Raw genomic sequence first — 18,752 nt, forward strand, 5'->3', positions numbered from 1 at the left:
GCAATCAACAATCTAATAGTAGAAATACGCGCAACCGGAGCATACGTAACACCCATAAAAATCATGCCAAATTTAAACTTTTTAAAACATTCAAAACCAATAATTATTACAAAATTTGTTTTCAAAATATTTTAGTGTCAGAGTATCCCAGAATCAAATCATGAAAACATAAGGAGGTGTACGATCACGCATTCGCCTTCCCGCGATCATCAGAAGTACCTGAAAAAAAATCAACAGCTGTAAGTCCGAAGGTTAGTGAGTTTCCCCCAAAATACCAACGCCATACAGCCATAATCATATCATATAAACAAACATCATGCATAATGAGCCATCAGCCTGACTGGACCGCCTCGCAGGCCATCAGTCTATCTGGACCGCTCTCCTAGCCTTCGGCACGTCTGGACCGCCTCTGAGGGCCTTCAGCCTATCCGGACCGCTCGCCGGGCCTTCGACCTGACTAATATGCCCTCCCGGGTCTGCAGTCTATCTGGTCCGCCCAGGGTATGTTGTCATTCAGCACAAAGCAGGTCTACCTCAACCCAACCCCAATCAAACAATCTTGTGCACATAAATATCATACGCTAGCATGTATATAACAGTCAAACCGATCTAACAGATCACTAATCATAGCAGCATCCTATAACCAGGATACCGACCTAATCGGTCACTAACATAACATTATCCTATCTACCAGGATACCGACCTAACTGATCACTAACATAACATTATCCTATATACCAGGATACCGACCTAACCGGTCAGTAACATAACATTATCCTATATACTAAGATACCGACCTAACCAGGTCACTGAGCATATCACCATCCTAACTACCAGGATGTAAATCAATAAGCATATCATGTAATAAGCCCGGATACAAATCCGAAAAGGGTCGGCATTGGTGCCTTCGACCCTGTTAGTATAGTGAGGACAACTCACCTCACAAGTAGCTCGGGATGATAATGTCAACTCTCTAAATACAGCTCCAAACTCAATCACCTACATCCACCAATGATCCACTTTCATAAATTCCCAATTTACTAAAATACCCCCAGAAGTCAAACCGGTCAACCCTTGGTCAAAGTCAAAGTCAATGGTCAAGGTCAACAGTCCCTGTTGACCCAACTCGCCGAGTGTAGTCCACTGACTCGTCGAGTTCCTTAATAACTCGAGAAATCGTGAAAACCTTAGTTGACTCGCCGTGTTTCCAGGCAACTCGTCGAGTCTGTGCGATGTCCAAATGTCGGGAAAAACCCTAACTAACTCGTCGAGTCTTCTTACTGACTCACCGAGTTCATGCAGAACCAATACAGGCAACCTTCATCCGAATCGTCGAGTTGGCCATGCAACTCGTCGAATCCCTTCAGTCCATTTCTCATCCAGATATTTTTAACCTACCCCAAAGCTCCAGATTGCAGATCTAACCTCCTAGGGCATGGTTTCCACATAAAGTTGCAAACTTTACGTACATGCAAGGTCCTAGTTGTCAAAACCAAGCTAAGAGAGAGGTTTAAACCACGGAGAAGGGCCAAAGCTTGCTAAATTCGATGACTTTATGACTAATAGGACTTAGAGGAGTCCATATCTGAAGTTACAACTTCATATCATACCCAATACCCGAAATGATCCACAAATATGCTAAAAATGGCCCTAAAACTATGCATGAAGAGATCTAGCTAGAGAGAAGTCAATGTAACGACTTGTTACCTACAAGATGATGCCAAGATGAAGTAGAGTCAGATCCACAAGCTTCTCTTTTCTCCAAGCTCCTTAGACTTCAAGCCTTCTTCACAAAATGCACATTCCAAGCTTCTTAACACACAAAAATGGAGAGTAGGCGAGATTAGGGTTTTCTAAGCTCAAGAGGGATGGTAAGGGAGGACGAGGGAGGCTAATGACCCTTCAAATAGGGTGCAAAACCCTGGTAATTAGGGTTTCATTTTCCAGCTCCTACTCGTCGAGTCGGGGTCCTCCAACTCGTCGAGTAGACCCCATAAACCACGCGGCCTGATCCGCTTCTACACGAAGAGTTGGGGGCATCCAACTCCTCGAGTAGATCTAAGAATATGACTATAAGCTTTAAATTTTTATACCTGGGAGTCAGGGTGTTACAACATACATATCAAAATTGTCAACATCGAGTTTTTGTCTAAAACCTTGAATGACTAACCGGGCTTTGAACTTGTCAGTAGTCCTATTAACATTCATATTCTTTTTGAAAATCCATTTTCAACCAAGTGGTTTAGAACCATGAGGCAAATCAATTAACACCCAAGTGTTATTTTCAAGAATTGATGACATTTCATCATCAATTGCTTCCTTCCGAAATATTACATCTCGATACCACATGTCATCTTGAAATGTCTTTGGATCATCCTCAATACTGTAACAATAAGAGTATTGAAGACCCTCCTCATCCCTTGTGCCTTCCACCAAGTACATTTGGAAGTCGGAACCGAAATTTTTCAGAATTTGGCCTCTTTTTCTTTTTCGTACCTCTTGTGTTTCTGGTTCAGTAACACCATCTGAACTTTCTGAATTTTGCACTTCATTAGTGCTAAAAATGCATATCCTTAGGCCTTTGAATAGATGCAAAGCCCATCTCATCAAAAATTACATCTCGTGACTCAATAACGGTGTTAACCGATACCGAATCATTAGGTTCAGTTATGTAGAACCAATATGCCTTGGAATTCTTAGTATATCCAATGAATATACAATATATTCCACATTCTCCCAAAGTTGTCCTTTTAGGCTCGGTTAGTTTTACAACTGTTCGACATCCCCAAACCCGAAAATAGCTTAAATTCGGTTTTTTCTTGAATCAAAGTTCATATGGGACACATTTTTTCTTTTTATTTGGAACCCTATTTAATAAATAGAAGTCCGTTAACATGGCCTCTCCCCAGAATCCATTACTCAAACCCGAGTATGACAGCATCAAGTTTGCCATTTCCTTTAAAACTCGATTTTTGCATTCGTCAATTCCATTTTGTTGGGGCGATTAAGGTGTCGTGGTCTCATGAATAATACTCACTAATTGGAAGCATATGGGATCCATATATTCACTTCCCCTATCAATCCTAAGACACTTAACCAAATTGCCCAATTGTAATTCCAACTCGGTTTTGTATATTTTGAATTTATCTAAGGCTTCGTCCTTAGAATGTAACAAATAAACGTAGCAAACTAAATGCAATCATCAATGAAGGTGACTAAATACTTTTAATTTCCCAAGGAAGGAGTGGAGTGAAAATCACACAGGTCACTGTGTACAAGTTCCAAAATAACCGAATTTCTAGTGACACTAGGAAATGGATGTTTTGTCACTTTTGTAAGCATGCATGTTTTATATTTATTAGAAGTCATGTCAAAGGCTGTACTTAATCCATCTTTTGACATCTCATGCATCTTTCTAAAGTTGACATGACCTAATCTTACATGCCAAAGCATAGATTTATCAACATTAGAAGTAGAAGATACAAATGAAGAATTTTGAACAGGTAATAATTTGTCAACAATACTTCAAAGAAACATTCTATTATATAAATATCCAAAACCAATAAACATTCCACCTCGAGATAATATGAACTTATTCAACTCAATAACTTGTTTAAAACCATCAGAATTGAAACAACTAGAACTAACAAGATTCTTTCGAACCTTAGGAACAAACAAAACATCAAAAAGCCTAATAGTCTTTCCAGAAGTAAATTCAAGACACAAGACACCGACACCAGAAATAGGTATAAAAGAATCATCTCCCATTCTCAGCACTGGTCCGTCTTCAAGCGGTGTTAATGTTTCAAACATCCATTTATCCTTGTATACATGGTTCGTTGCCACAAAGTCGATCCACCAAGCAACATTATCATCATGTACATAGAACGATTCATGAATAAGTGAAACATAATAAACATAATTCTGATTTGAATTATCAAAGTTAGTCAAAAGTTGACCTCCTTTAACTTGGCTCGAAGACCCGTTCACACTTCCATTGGCTCCACTGTTTCCAGCACCATTATTGCTATTATTGTTGCCTAAGTTCACACGGCAATCACGCATGCAATGCCCCCACCCTGTTGCACCTACAACAAACCAGTTCCTTTTTCTTATTGTTATAGTAATTTGGGACATGTTCCTACTTACATTTGTCATGTCCTTTATGGTTCGGGTTCTTGGCTTTATTTTCAACCATATGAACAAAGGGTTATCCAGATTCAACTTTCCCTTTGGTTTTATCAGGTTTGTCAATTTGCTTCGTACGAAGATATTCTTCAATACGAATATGACTAGAAAGTTGAACCAATGACAGTTCTTCCTTTTGATGTTTTAGGTTATGTTTGAAATCCTTCCAAGATGGTTGAAGTTTGTAAATTACACTTGACACAACAATGGATTCATCTATATTCATATTGTGCAGTTTAAATTGCCCATAAATACCAAGGAGTTCATTGTATTGTTTAGTGACAGACCTTGAATCGACCATCTTAAAGTTATTAAAGTCACTAACCAGAAACTTCTTGCTAGAAGCGTCCTTAGTTATGTATTTCAATTCAAGGGTGTCCCACAAATCCTTTGCAGTTAAAGCATCACCATGGATATCAAATGGAGCATCAGACATAAGGTTCAAGATGTTACATTTGCAGATGTAGTCATCGTTGTCCTATTATTGCCTCTTCCTAGTCTCTTCAAGTGTCTCATCAACACCTTCATCTGGTTTAAGTGGTCTTGGAGTAGTCAGCACACATGTTGCCTTTAGAGTGATCAGCATGAAATACATATTCTTCTTCCAACTATACAAAATGTCTTGGTGACAATAAAATCAGCAACATTATATATCGAAAAGTATTAGTTGCAACCTATCATAAATTGGTGCAATGGTTGGTATTTATAACACTAAATCTCAACATTTGCAACCTTTATGAAATGGTGCAATAGTTCAAGAAACGTGAGGACCAAAATTTAAGGATTTGTATGTGCTAATCTTTGATAATTAATACTCGTATATAGTACTTTAACTATATAATAATTGCCAAAAAAAGTACACTAGTCTAGCTATCTTTTAGTTCCCTTTAAATTACTTTCAAATATTTTGAATGAGATTTGAACGTCCAAAAGTTTTTTCACCTACCAATATAAGATACATTCTTAAAGCAACAACTAAAAACCACATATAATTAATATGTGATAAATATTATATGCTTCAATACTTAGGTGTTGTTTGTTTTTCTTAAAAAACTTCTTCAAAACTCTTATTGCTGCGCGGCGCAGCACACGCGCAACACTTTTTGTCCCGCAGCAGTTTGTTTTTCGGAAGTCTTGAGGCTTAAAACATCTGCCCGTGTGCTTCTTGAGGAAGCACTTGTTGTACCTCTTCCCACCCTTCAAACCTAAACCTAAAAAAATCCAATCCCAAAAAACAATCGGCCATTTTTTTTCCAAAAATCTAACAACCACGTGTGTTGTTTTTTAAATAAGTGTCCATGAAGTATATTTAATATTACGTTTATGGTCCTTTACTTATATATTATATTCTATTTTCATCCCTTTAACATTTAATACATTAAATTTATATCCCTTTAACTGTTTTCTCCCATTTGATTTACATAAGTTAATTCATTCTAATGTTGTTTTTTAAATTAGTTTATTTTGAATTTTTAATGTCTGCAGCAGTCTGCAGATGTTAGCAAAAACAAACATGTTTCTTATTACAGCATGCAACCATTTGGTCCACCTCTTCTGCTGCAGAGGTTTACAGAGATGGTCCGCAGACTTTTTGAATTTTTGTTTCGGAAAAACAAACAGCACCTTAATAAAAGAACGGTTTATAGTAAAAAAATTTACAACAGTGGCTTATGTGCATGCATGTGTTGTGTGTAGTTTACAAGATGGCAATCTATAGGTTAAATCAACATTTGTTCTCGTAGTTGCACAGGATGTACGAACTACATAGAGTGTAAATCTCAAAAACTCATTAATTTGCTTGTTATTCAAGTAATGAAAAGTGAAACATTATTTATAAAACCATTAATATATAAAAAATATAAGAAAAAGAGAGAAAAAAAAAAGCTTCTGTGAAGCTTTGTTAAGTGGCTTCACTCCACACCACATTTACGCCTATTACTACATAGCACGGCCACATCATCCTTACGCAAGGTACGTAAGTAAGGACCATTCTGATGGCTCTATAAAACTATTAATTTTACCCAATTTCACAAATTCTATGTTTTGCAAAAAAAGAATACCGAAAAAGTAAATTTCACAAAAAAATGTCTTAGGAATAATACGGTGGTGCATACGACTACATGAAATAAATGGTTATTTAATGAAAATAATAGAATTGTGATTGCATTGAGATTAAGTTTTCTATTTTGTTTTTATCATTTTTATGATTAACACTTTATTTTATATTTCTATTAGGTATGTAGTCATTTTCTCATAAATTTGTATTCATTATTCCACTTGAGAACACTTTATTGATGGGAAATAAAGACAACACAAGCTTGGAGTACTCTTGGACAGCCAGATATCATCAGCACTATCCCCATGTGGCAGTGCCCAAATTATAAAAAGTTGAGGGGTGAAGGTGTGGGGTGGGGTACATATGATAAGGTAAAGTGGTAAACCATTCAAGTTCAACTTGTACTAAAATAGTTACTAATCATCAGGGAACTCTTTACCTTAGCCAACTTTGCATCGATTTTGTAAACAAATTAAAGGTTATGGGTTCAGGAAACATGAACATGAACATGAACAGTCTCTGGGATGATTGTGTACCTAAAAGGGAACAAAGACAAATGCATCAAAATGTGTCCAAATGCCACAAGAATCTACACAAAGAAATGGCCATTAAGATGAAGACAAACATGCAAATATCATCAATTACTTTTTTCATATCACATACATCCTTTTTGTGGCAAACAACTTTTGAAAGCTTATAGAAACTTTTATCTTTAGCTTTTAAGAAAAAAATTGAATTAAAGAAAAAGTTTCTTGGGGTGTACGAGCTTAATCTTTTAGTTTAAACAAAAAGATTCAAAAAAACTACTTTAAATAGTTTTTGAGAACTTTTAGAAGCTTGTATATTTTATGTTATTTTACATCTTTAAAAAACTTAAATACTTTTGTTGACCGCTTACACATATATGAAAACTACTCTACCGACTACAACTACAACTAGTTTTGCCCAACACATTCACAATAATCTAGCCTCTCATTAGATTAAAGTAGGATGATAATTTCCAAAAATAAGAAATAAAAAACATTATACTTATCCCTTTGATTGAAAATTGTGAATTACTTTCGCAAACAAACAAACACTACACATAGTATGTAATCACTTCCATGAAACCAACATAGATAGCAACCAATGTACTTGGTACATTCTTCAAAATATCACGGATGAAAGAGCTATAATAAACAAAAGAGGTCAAAGTCACAAATTTGATTTGATTATGTAGCTTAGGTACTTCTCACATAAAAAGAATCTTAATAATAGAAGTAAAACATCAAAAACAGACATTTGGAGGTGTGTTGGTACTAACGTTCTTGGGAGATGTCCACCACTAATGTTAATTGAGATGTACCTTATATGTCAAAAGATTTCATAGAAACTCTTGGAACATGTATTGTACTATTTTTTACCACGTTAATTCCTAAAAAACGAAAATACTAGCATCTTGTCAATGACTTTCCTAAACTTGCTTGACCCTCAAAATGTCATGCAAAAAAAGTATTCTTCCAACAAACTTTGAGCTTCTTAACACCAACACGTTCAAGAAACATCATATGTGTTGGTCCCAAGAGGGTGTTTGAAATTTTTTTATAAGATAGTGTACTAAATATTCAAAACAATCGGATTCAAGAGAATGTAATTCTCATTGATGAAATGATAACGACAATTACAGTTCCAAAAACGGAATGAAATGTTTGATCACTTAATGAAGAACATACTTCGGGTGTTTGAAAATTTGTTTCAATTTATATGTAGGTTAATTGGTTTGGAGTAAATAAAATTTAAACCTTATTGAACATATCATCTACATCGAGAATCTCTTGTTTGATGGAAACAAACTTAACATATTTATCTCTTCTCTTCTTTTACCTATTTCCCTTGACAAGAATAGAATATAGCCGTGGGAGATCGCAGTCCAAGCAAAAAGTTCTTAGTGTAGACAAATGTTATGTGTCAACTTTATGGAGTTCATATTTTCTTTGGAAACACATTTTGTAATTAGCATGAATAAAACAACTTTATGCTTGATACATTGCTGCTAGTTTATTACTAAAGTTTTTTTAAGTTGTCATATTTGACAAGCTAAAATATAAATTATAATAGTTTTTTTATTATTATTATTTAAAGATATTCAAACTAGCGTCCCAACAAGATTATGGAGTTTCATTTTAAAAACAAAATCCAAATGTACATTTCATTAACTATTTAAAAAATAATAAATAAATAAATAAATAAAATAAAATAAAATAAAAAAAACTCATTCCTCACATTCATTCCCCAACGGCCAAACCCGCCATTCTCTCTCTAATTAACTCAACATCTCATATTAATCATGTTCGTAAAATTCAATTAAATTTCAAATATTTTTGTAGAATTAGAAACTGATAATAAGATAATTATACAAAGATAGTTAATTATTTAACGATCGATGTTTATATACTTTAATATTAATCAAACTAAAATCTTATAATTGGTAAAGTTATTAATAATTTGTTTATCAATTCTATGATTAAAGATGTAAAAATATTTTTTTTGTTTACCAAATGTTTTTTTATCAGGTAGCCGTAGCAGCTTGATTTTCAGATGTCAAAAGTTATTGCCAGATAACTGCAACCTAAACAGGCAGTTTGGCAATTTTTGTCGAAACTTGGTTAATTTGTAAAGAATAAGTAGAAAAGGAAGAATGTATAACGTTACTAATAGTTGAAGTAGTGGGGTGGAACTTTGGTTGTTACAAGGACTTAGGAGCTAAAACGGAAACTGCAAGGACTGATTCTGTTTACCATATACACAAGATTTGTATATGGAAAAACCCAAAAGATAAATTAGAAGTGAGAACAGAAGGTTCATAATTAAGAGGAAGAAAAGCAATTTGATGTTTTCCTATGTATAAACAATTCTTGAATTATCAAACACAGCTACGAGAGTCAAGTTACATACATACCCTTGTACCTGAGCTAGTGACAATCGAAGATAGTAAAATATTTTCAAGGACAAAAATGTAAAATCAGATATTGGGTTCCCAAAGTAGAGCAAATAGAAACAGGAGACCAATTACAATAAGTGGCGATACTTCATGATGATGATCTCTGTGGTGACGGAGTTCATGAGCTCCATTTCCATACATATGCGGTCCATTGAATGCATGCATATGAAGACTGAAAATCGACGGAATAAAACCCCCAAATGAAAACGTAAAATTCCCATAAGTCGCAGTAAACGCAGGTCCAAAACCACCGATTATTCCAGATCCATGTTGATGTTGCACATGATGATACGCATTCCGATTTCGTTGACGGGAAGTCTCCGGCCGTTGACCGGAGGGACGATTTGGAACTGATTCAGATTCAGACCTCGCGTCTGGATTCTTCCCTCTTCCGTATAAAGGGACCAATTTCTGTTCTTCAATGGAGGCCTTACACATCGGGCATTCTTGTGAACGAGAAGGCATGTGAAGCCATTTGTAGATGCAAGGCCAGCAAAAGAGATGACCACATAAAGTAACCACCGGATCTTGAGCTAAATCCAAGCATATGCTGCACTCGAAGTTTCCACCATCGCCATTGTTGTTTGAGAACGATGAGCTTTGGGTTGTTGGCCTGCTTGCCTCTTCCCCAAACCCACCGGACATCTCCTACCACAAGTACTACTGTCAATTCAAAATAGACAGCCAACAGAAATCGAATTAAGATCATGAACAAATAATTAATTTCCAGAGCGAAAATGAACAAATTTATAATCTCTTCTTCGATCATGAATATCGCATGAATCAGAAAGTAAAACTATCAAAATCCAGCAATACACATAATCAGATCAATCTGAGAGAAATTGAGAAAGCATGGTTGATTAATCAATTATAAGAAACGTGAAATTAGTGATGATGCATCGATCGAGATAGCAAGATCTTCTACGGGTTCATACGCAATGAATTCGAATGCTATCGTTGATTTCAAATTAACATAACGCAATCAGAAACAAGAAGGGAAAAAGATGAAATTTTTGGACAACCTAAATGCAATCACAATCAAAATTGGATGTAGATTACATTGATTAACAACATAACACGCGATGTTAATCAAATATTATGAGAAATTTAGGAAGTTGAAGAGGGTGGAATGATTATTCACCGTAGAATCGGAGGAAATATAGCGATTGGCACCCCGCCACCTTTTTGTTTGAGTGAAAAATAGAGGTCGGGATTTTCATGGAAAATTGATTACGATTTGTGATTTTTGGAGCCATGAAATATTGAAAATAAAAAGAAAAAAGAAATTATATCAATTCTACTTTTTTTCAGTTCACAATTATAGTCCTCTATCATGTACACTTGTAATATAACACTGACAATGTTGATGTAGATAACAATCATAGCATCTTTTTTTTTATAACGTTGTTCTATAATGATTGATAGATTAATCCTATCAAACTTTATTCTCAGTTTTGGTTTTTCAAATTTGTTTTATGCCCATATATTCACCAAAAGGTTTTTATTATTTTTATTTCATGGTCCGATTAATTTCAGACAACTGCATGGATGTTAATGTGTTAATGATTACAATGAGACCCATGTTACGCCCAATTTTATATAGCACATTAGGTTGCTTGTATTATGATATTTATACATATCTAATGTCTAACATGAAGATATAAAAATACTTTACCTAGCATAATTAAGATATCTCTAAATATTATTAAAAGAAAACCCTTAATTCACCAATAAAACAATCAAGACCCTTAATTGTATTTCAATCTTATATTTTCCACCGTTAGATCAAATTGCTGATGTCACCTTTCACCAAAGTTTAGTCAAACACGGTATAATATAGGGATGAAAGTGAGTCCAAACCCGGACCGGATGGACCCGGACCCGGAAAACCCGGAACCGGTTAACGGGATTTTATAGAACTGGAAACCGGACCGGTATATAGGAACCGGTTCCGGTTCGGTTCCGGGTATGGTACCGGCTAAAGTGGTTCTAGAACTAGAAAACCCGGAAACATCAAAGTGGGTAGCTTGGAACCGGATAAAGTGGGTTTAGAACCGGAAAATCTGGAAAAACCGGAATGTTTTGGTAATTACTTACTACTTAGTGGGTTGAACTTTGAAAATTTTCATATCGATATCCCGACTATGGGGGACTGTAACTCATTGAATATGAAACCAAAATTGATAAAATTATAGTCTAAAATCATGTACAAACTCTAAAATACACTATGGAAAAAACCGCATGTCAATCCGACTTTAAACGAATGAGATATGCATGTGTTAATATTTTCACAGAATACAAAGTACAAAAACAAATAGCTGAAAAGTTGAAAATTTCCAGTTTTTATATCCCGACTTCGGGGGACTGTAAATCATTGAATATTAAACCAAAAATGACAAAATTATAGTCTAAACTCATATACAAACTCTAAACTACAAGTTGGAAAAAACCACATGTCAATTCGACTTCAAACGAATTAGATATGCATGTTTTAAAACTTTCAATACAAAAAAACAGAAAAACTAAAAACTTTCAGCTTTGATATCTCGAATTTGGGGAACTATAAGTCAATGAATATAAAACTAAATATAGCAAATTTATAGTTTAAAATCATGTACAAGCTCTAAACTACATGTTGGAAAAAACCGCATGTCAATTGGAGTTGAAACGAATGAGATATGCATCTTTTAAATGTTTCATAAAAACCGGTTCCGGTTCCTAACACCGGTTCTGGTTTTTAGACCCGGTTTACCCGGACCCGATGGACCCAAACCCGGATTACCCGGAACCCGGATAAAGCCAATTTTTAAACTCGGAACCAGAACCGGTTCTATATATTCCGGTTCTAACGGTTTCGGTTCCGGTCCGATTCTGGTTCCGGTCCGGTTTTCTGGTTCTAAATCTCATCCCTAGTATAATATGTGCTTCTAATTGTAACTTATGCTCTTTTTAAAACCCTAATCTCCTATCCACACTGGTAACCATCGTCAAACTCCTCTCACTGGAAATCCACATCTTACGTTGTGACATCCCCATTTTCACGGCCAGAAAAGACCGATTTTGTTTATGCTTTATAAAAATCAGAGTGCCTCTTTTAATATAAATGTTGCGGAATTTGTTCCCAGTAAAACATGATAAATACGTTATCAAAGCATTTCCGAAGAAAAGTATTTTTATTCATTTTAAAACATTTGGGATGTCATCGTCAATACAGAAACATAAGCATAAACAGAACTTACATTCATTATCACTAGTGATTTATATCTATTTAATCTCTCAGTGTAATGTGACTTCATATCAACACCTGTGATATAAATAAACTGAGTGGGTCAGGTTGGGAAACTTGGTGAGTACATAGGGTTTTCAACCCATAATAAATAAGTTTATTAACTTTATCAAACCAAACAAACACGATTACCCGTTCCCGTTATCCTCACTTTACGTCCTTAAAACATCTAACACAAGGGACCTAGTCTAAGGGACTTTCATCGGGGTGACAACACATGCTTCGGGGGTTCCTCAGCAATTCATGTCAAATAAGGCAACCATGTGGGGGATGGAGTACTGCTGGTGAGCACACAGTTCAAATAAACACCTGCAGGTTGCGAGCCTGCTAGCGTTCCACTGGACTGTCTAGAATAGTCCGTAGTCGTCATCTATACTCCGCTAGATGACTGGATCATCAATAACATCTATATCGAGGCCTCTCATTATTTTATTTTGTCACACAGCAACTATTCATCTACCCATGTTTTACCCAACATATTTTGTAGATATAAAATACATATACAGTTTAAATCATTTAAAACATGTATAAAATCGTTCATCCAACATAGATAGCAAGTATACAGATAATATGCACACACAACACGTAATTTATATAAAATATTTCATATCTATGTGTAAGCTGAAAGGGATCATGCACTCACTTGAAAAGGTGGTGATTCCGAACTCAGACAGCGCTTCGCTTCTTAAAAATAATTTCCTTCGACGAAACCTAGTATTATTACCACTAGAGTTTAATATATTATTCGCCGAAACTAATTAATAGTCTAGCTATTATTACTATTATATAAGCGTTAAAAAAATACTTATATAACCCATAATAATAGCTCAAGTACTTATTATAAGTTCCTAATAACGTTACTATAATTAAATAAAAGCTATATTAAAAATAGCGTAGGTGTAGCTCACTTACAGCGGGTTTTATAGAAAACCGGGTTTTGCTTGGAGCAGCGTTCCCGAGCCGAAAAGCTCTTCTTCTTGGAGCCGTCGAGCACTCCGGGGCTTCCGCCTCGTGTTATGTAGGTTCCCTAGGCTTTTCAGGGGGTTTCGAGGCTAGAGAGAGGTTCTAGAGAGAGAGTAAAGAGAAGAAAGAATGGGAAAGGTGTGAAGAAAATGAGGGTGGGAAAGGTTCTATTTATAGGGTGAAAAATGGCTGAACTTGGTGCCACATTTCACCATCTAGTGGCAAGACTTGGGGAGAAAGCAATGGCCAAAATTGTGCCACATCACCCATTTTCACACAACACACTTCCAACTTCTAAAATCCGTAACTTTCACATACGACCTCCGTTTTTTACGTTCTCTATATCCACGCATAGGTAAAAATAAGATCTACAACTTTCATTTTGACTCCGTCGGCTATTTCTCGACCGATCTTTAATTTAACAGTACGAGGAGATTATACCGTTAAATGTCCGCGTAAAATTCATAACTTCTACATACGGACTCTGTTTTCGTCTGTCTTTTTACCGTTGAGTTCCTATTAATGAGATATTCAATTCTCATTTAGGTCACGTAGGCCAAAAACCGCTCGATCTAAAATTCGAGTTTCGGGCTGTGCACTGTTAAGCGAAATCTTAAAAAATTCATAACTTCCTCATACGAAGTCAGATTTGGGCGTTCGTTTTTTGTATGTTCTCGGTTTAACGTATACTACAACTTTTATTTAGATTTCTAAGGCTAAAAAGTCCTCCATCGTAAATTCACTATTTACGTCTCCCGGTGTCGTGCCGGTTTTGCCGTAAAACTTCGATGGACCATAACTTCTTCGTTATAACTCGGATTTCAACGTTCTTTATATGTACGGAAACCTTGAGACGTATTCTACAACTTGGTTAAGATTATTTATTCTAAATAATCTTTTGTCAAAAAGTCGTTTTCGACCCCTATTATCTCTAAATTGACTAGCCCGGATCTACGGGCGTTACATACGTATACGATGAAACCTCTTCCTATTTTCTTTTGTTAGTATTGAATTCCATGGCTTCATAATCCTTCGAATGTGTCAATTTCTACCTTTTACAGTTAATCTTGGATTTTCATTTGCCTACTAACTGTTTGATTTTTTGCTTGAATAAGTGTTGTAATTTTTGATTTTTCGCAATTGATGTTAGTTCATTTATGATTATCTTTTATATCTAATTTTTTATTTTTTGGTACGTGTTGTTAGAATTGTAGGAATTGAGGACCGGTTCTATTTTAGATGGCCTAATCATGCCCTTTTGACAGATGCTTGAAGATGGAAAGCTTATCGTATGTAAGTGTTTTTCGTTTACCTTTTCTGGTTTTTGAATATTCCTAAATTTTTAGGAGTTCATTAAGGTGTGAGCAGATTCAATTTGGAATTTATGTAATGTTTTTTTTATGCTAGAAAAGAGCTAAGCCAATTGCATTCCTAAATCCTAACATGACGTCATTATCGAAATCAGGTGGCCTCCATTTGTCTGTATGCCTCTGTAATTTGCTTTTCTTTTGATTTTTACATTGAATTATTTTTTTTTTTAAATTTGTCCTTATAATCGTACCCTTCTTCATATGCCAAAAGGTTGCAATTTCTGAAGATAACCCTAATTGCAGTTAGGGGCCGTTTGATAGTTGCTGTCTGGGAAAGTGCTGTATGGGAAAGTGCTGTCTGGGAAAGTTTTCTGACTGAGAAAGAAGCAATGCTGTTTGATTGTACATATGACTGACTGTGCTGAATGATGAAAAATGACCATATTACCCTGCTGTTCTATTCTGTGATGGATGAAGTTGCTGAATGATTATAAAAACATATAAATTATCATACAAAACCAAAATTACACAATAATCATTTAAAAATCCGAATATAAATTGTCTTACAAAGTAATTAAACATAAATCAATCAAAATCCAAATAGAAACATACTGAAATTGAAAATAACATACTAATTTGCATACATCTCTAAAGTAAACCGGGTGAAAGTAGTTGATTAGCAATCTGCTCACGCAAAGTAGTCATGTATTCAACGGCTTCTGAACCCCACTCTATGCCTTGTGTGTTTTCGCCTTCAATTCCTCCACCATGCATATCAAGATTAACCATAACGTTCTCTTCAAAATTTTCAAATAACTCATCTTGGATATTGTATTTCCTTATAAAATTATGGACCGCGACACAAGCAATGACTATGTCTCTTTGTATCGGAAAAGGATAAGGAGCCATTTGTTTTAAGATTGGGAATCTCGCCTTCAATACACCATAAGCACGCTCAATAACATTTCTAAGTTGTGCATGAGCAAGATTGAACCTTTCTTCTTTAGTTAAAGGTCGACGTCCTCGAAAATCGGCTAACCAATACCTAGTGCCACGGTACGGAGCCATGAACCCACGAGTGTTGGTATATGCGGCATCACAAATATAATATTTATCTGTAGGTGAGTGACATTTATTATATAAAGAATATAGATAATAAAATTTATATAAAGAATATAGATAAACTTATATAAATATTACAAACCTGGTGGAGGGAATGGAAATCCGGAAGACGGATTGAATGCAACTTCTTTCAAAACTCTTGAATCATGTGCTATGCCTTCCCATCCAGCCCATACAAAGGTGAATATCATATCAAAATCACAAATTCCTAATACATTTTGATAACATTCACCTTTTCCTCTTCCCCTATACCTCGTTTGTTGATCAACGGGCACAACTGCATGTACAAGAGTTCCATCTAGTGCACCTATTGCTCCGGAAAATATAGCTTTTAACCGTCTTTGTCGTTCTGAGGCATGTCTTGTTGGATTAGGATTTGTTGGTACTATAATTTCTTTTGCAAAACACATCATTGCATTTAAGACCTCATGAAAACATTGATGAATGGTTTGTATGGAGTGATGAAATCTTCCTTTAACCGCTCGAAAACGTTCATTATGTCCTGTAACATCTAAAAAGTCATCAAAGGTAACCAAACTTCATTCCTACACTCCTCACCCACGACTCACAAGTAGTAGGCGTAAGTCGTAACCAAACTTTCCTAATATCGGCACTTTCAGCAAATAACAAAAGAGCGGTCTTGTGTCTTTCATCTTCTTCTCCCCATCCCATTTTTGCCAATTTCTCCATACATGCATCTATGTCCTTATCCATTTCACTTCTTTGATTTTGTTCACTTCTTTGATTTTGTTCACTTCTTTGGTTTTGTTCCACAAGCGTCCTTGCAAACTTGATGATTTCCTCCTCAACTTCTAGTGCCCTTGCGTTTCTCTTGTTTCCACCCACTCTCCTATTTTTCGAATGTCCGGAGGATTCTTCACTTGCAGCTACATGTTGGGTTGAGTCGGGAGTTTCCGTTTGGGTGCATTGAACCTCATCAAAGTCATGCTCAGTGTATTCAGGAGTAGGACGGGGGAGTGTAGAAGATGGCCCTCAACTATCAAAGCCGGTAGAGGTTGCACCTTCAAATAATTGGGTGCACAAATCAGGGAAAAGGAGGGGCACAGTTTTCAAAGCTCCTACAATCTTGTTCAACTGTTTAACATTTTGAAATTATCAAACCATTAAAAGAAAATAATCATATTTCTACTATTTGTTTTAAAATTAGACGAATATATATTACCTTCGTCTCCGTCTCCCATTGTCCGTCAGTCAAATTAAATTTATTTGTTAAAGGATCATATATATTTCCGGTTTTGCTTTTAAGTTTCACCCAAGCTTGATACTTTCCTTTGTAGTAGTCGTAGTGGTTTCTCATCTGTTTTTGGTCAACGACTAAACCGTGTTCCTTTAATAATTTTTCGGCTACAACTTTCCATGAATTTGGTTTGAGGGCACTACCCTCACGACCATTTGTGGTTACTTCTTGGATACAAGCATCAAGAAAAGTTTTGTCTAAACTTTGGTCCCAAATGATTCTAGATTTCCTTTGTGACATGTCTATAATAAAAAAAAAACAACAAATATAACCAAAAATCAACATGTATATACAAAAAAAAAACAGCATATAAAACCAAAAGGCAGCATACATATACAAAAAAAAAACATATATAACCAAAATTCAACATTTATATACAAAAAATAGCATATAAAACCAAAATTCAGCATGCATATAAAAAAAACTGCATATATAACCAAAATTCAGCATGTATAAACAAAAAACAACATGCATATATAACCAAAATTCAGCATGTATAAACAAAAAACAGCATGTATAATCAAACTTCAGCATGTGTGTACAAAAAACAGCATATATAGAACCAAATTTCTGCATTTATATACAAAAAAACAGCATATATGTTCATAATTTCCGCATGTATGTTAAAAAAAACAGCACATTTATAACTAAAATTCTGCATGTATATATAAAAAACAGCATTTACAATCAAAATTTTACATATATATACAAAAAAAACAGCATATATATTCATTAGTTCAGCATGTATGTTCAACAAACAACATATATGTTCACAAAAAACAACATCCTGTTCACAAAAATCAGCACATTTGAACAAAAATCAACATGTTCTAATAACCACAACATGAATGTATGCTTTAATAACCACAAAAACATGTTTTAATTTTGATTTCAACCACAAAAACAAGTATAATGCACAAATTCTAAAAAATAAGAAATCTGGAAAAAAAAAACTTGTTTACAAAAACATGTTTTGATTTTGATTTCACTCATAATTTCGAAATCAAGAAAAAAGAAAGATTAATTGAAAATCCTTGCTGATGGATCGAGAAAAAAAAAAAAAGATGAGAATCTTGTTGATGGATCGACAAAAGGAGAAAACGAAACCTGTGGGGCGGAACAGTAGGGCGGCGGTGGTCTGCTTGGCGGGAGGAGGTTGGCCGGCGACGGAAGATGGATGCAATGGAAGGTGGGTAGAGTCGATGATGACCGATTGAAGATTGCAACGACGATGTATGCGTTTTTTTTTGTTAGGGCACAAATGTCCAACGCGTCCTTCTTTTCCATTCAGACTTCTTTTTGTGGCTGTGTGGGAAAGCCCAATCTTACCGGGAAAGACGAAGTTTTTTGTGTAAAACAAACAGTCTTTCCGGCCCATTCAGCCGGAAAGATCTTTTTGGGGCTGAAAAGACACTTATCAAACAGGGCCTTAGTCTTGCCCAAGCCCCGAAAGTTCTATTGTTTATTCTAAATATGAAAATTATGGAACATCTAGAGAAGAAACGAAAAAGATATAATACTCTAAAGGTTTTTTTTTTCTCACACTCTATAGTTAGATGAGATGTATTTCATTTGTTTGCTTAAATTTA

At 35.3% G+C, this 18,752-nt stretch overlaps 2 protein-coding genes across 3 annotated transcripts; both read right to left on the reverse strand.

The window, feature by feature from the left end:
• Positions 1–9,139: 9,139 nt before the first annotated feature.
• On the reverse strand, positions 9,140–10,366 carry LOC145120838 (uncharacterized). Of its 2 annotated transcripts, none has more exons than XM_079056631.1 (2): positions 10,247–10,357; positions 9,140–9,872 (listed from the first exon to the last, which is right to left on the reverse strand). In XM_079056631.1, exon 2 carries the CDS (start codon positions 9,867–9,869, stop codon positions 9,246–9,248), a length of 624 nt encoding a protein of 207 aa, XP_078912757.1. In that variant the 5' UTR covers positions 9,870–9,872; positions 10,247–10,357; the 3' UTR covers positions 9,140–9,245. The 2 variants fall into 2 exon arrangements, with proteins under 2 accessions (XP_078912757.1, XP_078912756.1); XM_079056630.1 differs by having other exon boundaries at positions 9,145–9,887; positions 10,247–10,366.
• A 5,065-nt stretch (positions 10,367–15,431) lies between these two features.
• Positions 15,432–18,450, reverse strand: LOC145122509 (uncharacterized). Its single transcript, XM_079058104.1, has 9 exons — positions 18,271–18,450; positions 17,873–17,950; positions 17,798–17,818; positions 17,673–17,733; positions 17,089–17,405; positions 16,928–17,000; positions 16,475–16,792; positions 15,988–16,416; positions 15,432–15,898 (listed from the first exon to the last, which is right to left on the reverse strand). Exons 1-9 carry the CDS (start codon positions 18,448–18,450, stop codon positions 15,432–15,434), a joined length of 1,944 nt encoding a protein of 647 aa, XP_078914230.1.
• Between the last annotated feature and the right edge of the window lie 302 nt (positions 18,451–18,752).

Source organism: Lactuca virosa, chromosome 6, assembly GCF_052849685.1.
Source record: "Lactuca virosa cultivar CGN04683 chromosome 6, Lactuca_virosa_CGN04683_v6, whole genome shotgun sequence".
NCBI lineage: Eukaryota > Viridiplantae > Streptophyta > Magnoliopsida > Asterales > Asteraceae > Lactuca > Lactuca virosa.

Bases quoted from the DNA above. Each gene is read 5' to 3' on its own strand.
- LOC145120838 (XM_079056631.1), bottom strand. From the start codon at position 9,869: ATGTCCGGTGGGTTTGGGGAAGAGGCAAGCAGGCCAACAACCCAAAGC.
- LOC145122509 (XM_079058104.1), bottom strand. From the start codon at position 18,450: ATGGAAAAGAAGGACGCGTTGGACATTTGTGCCCTAACAAAAAAAAAC. The intron at 17,951-18,270 runs GTTTCGTTTTCT...TTTTGTGAACAG, and splicing joins CCTACTGTTCCGCCCCACAG to GATGTTGTTTTTTGTGAACA. The intron at 16,793-16,927 runs GTGCAACCTCTA...CCCAACATGTAG, and splicing joins GTGCACCCAATTATTTGAAG to CTGCAAGTGAAGAATCCTCC.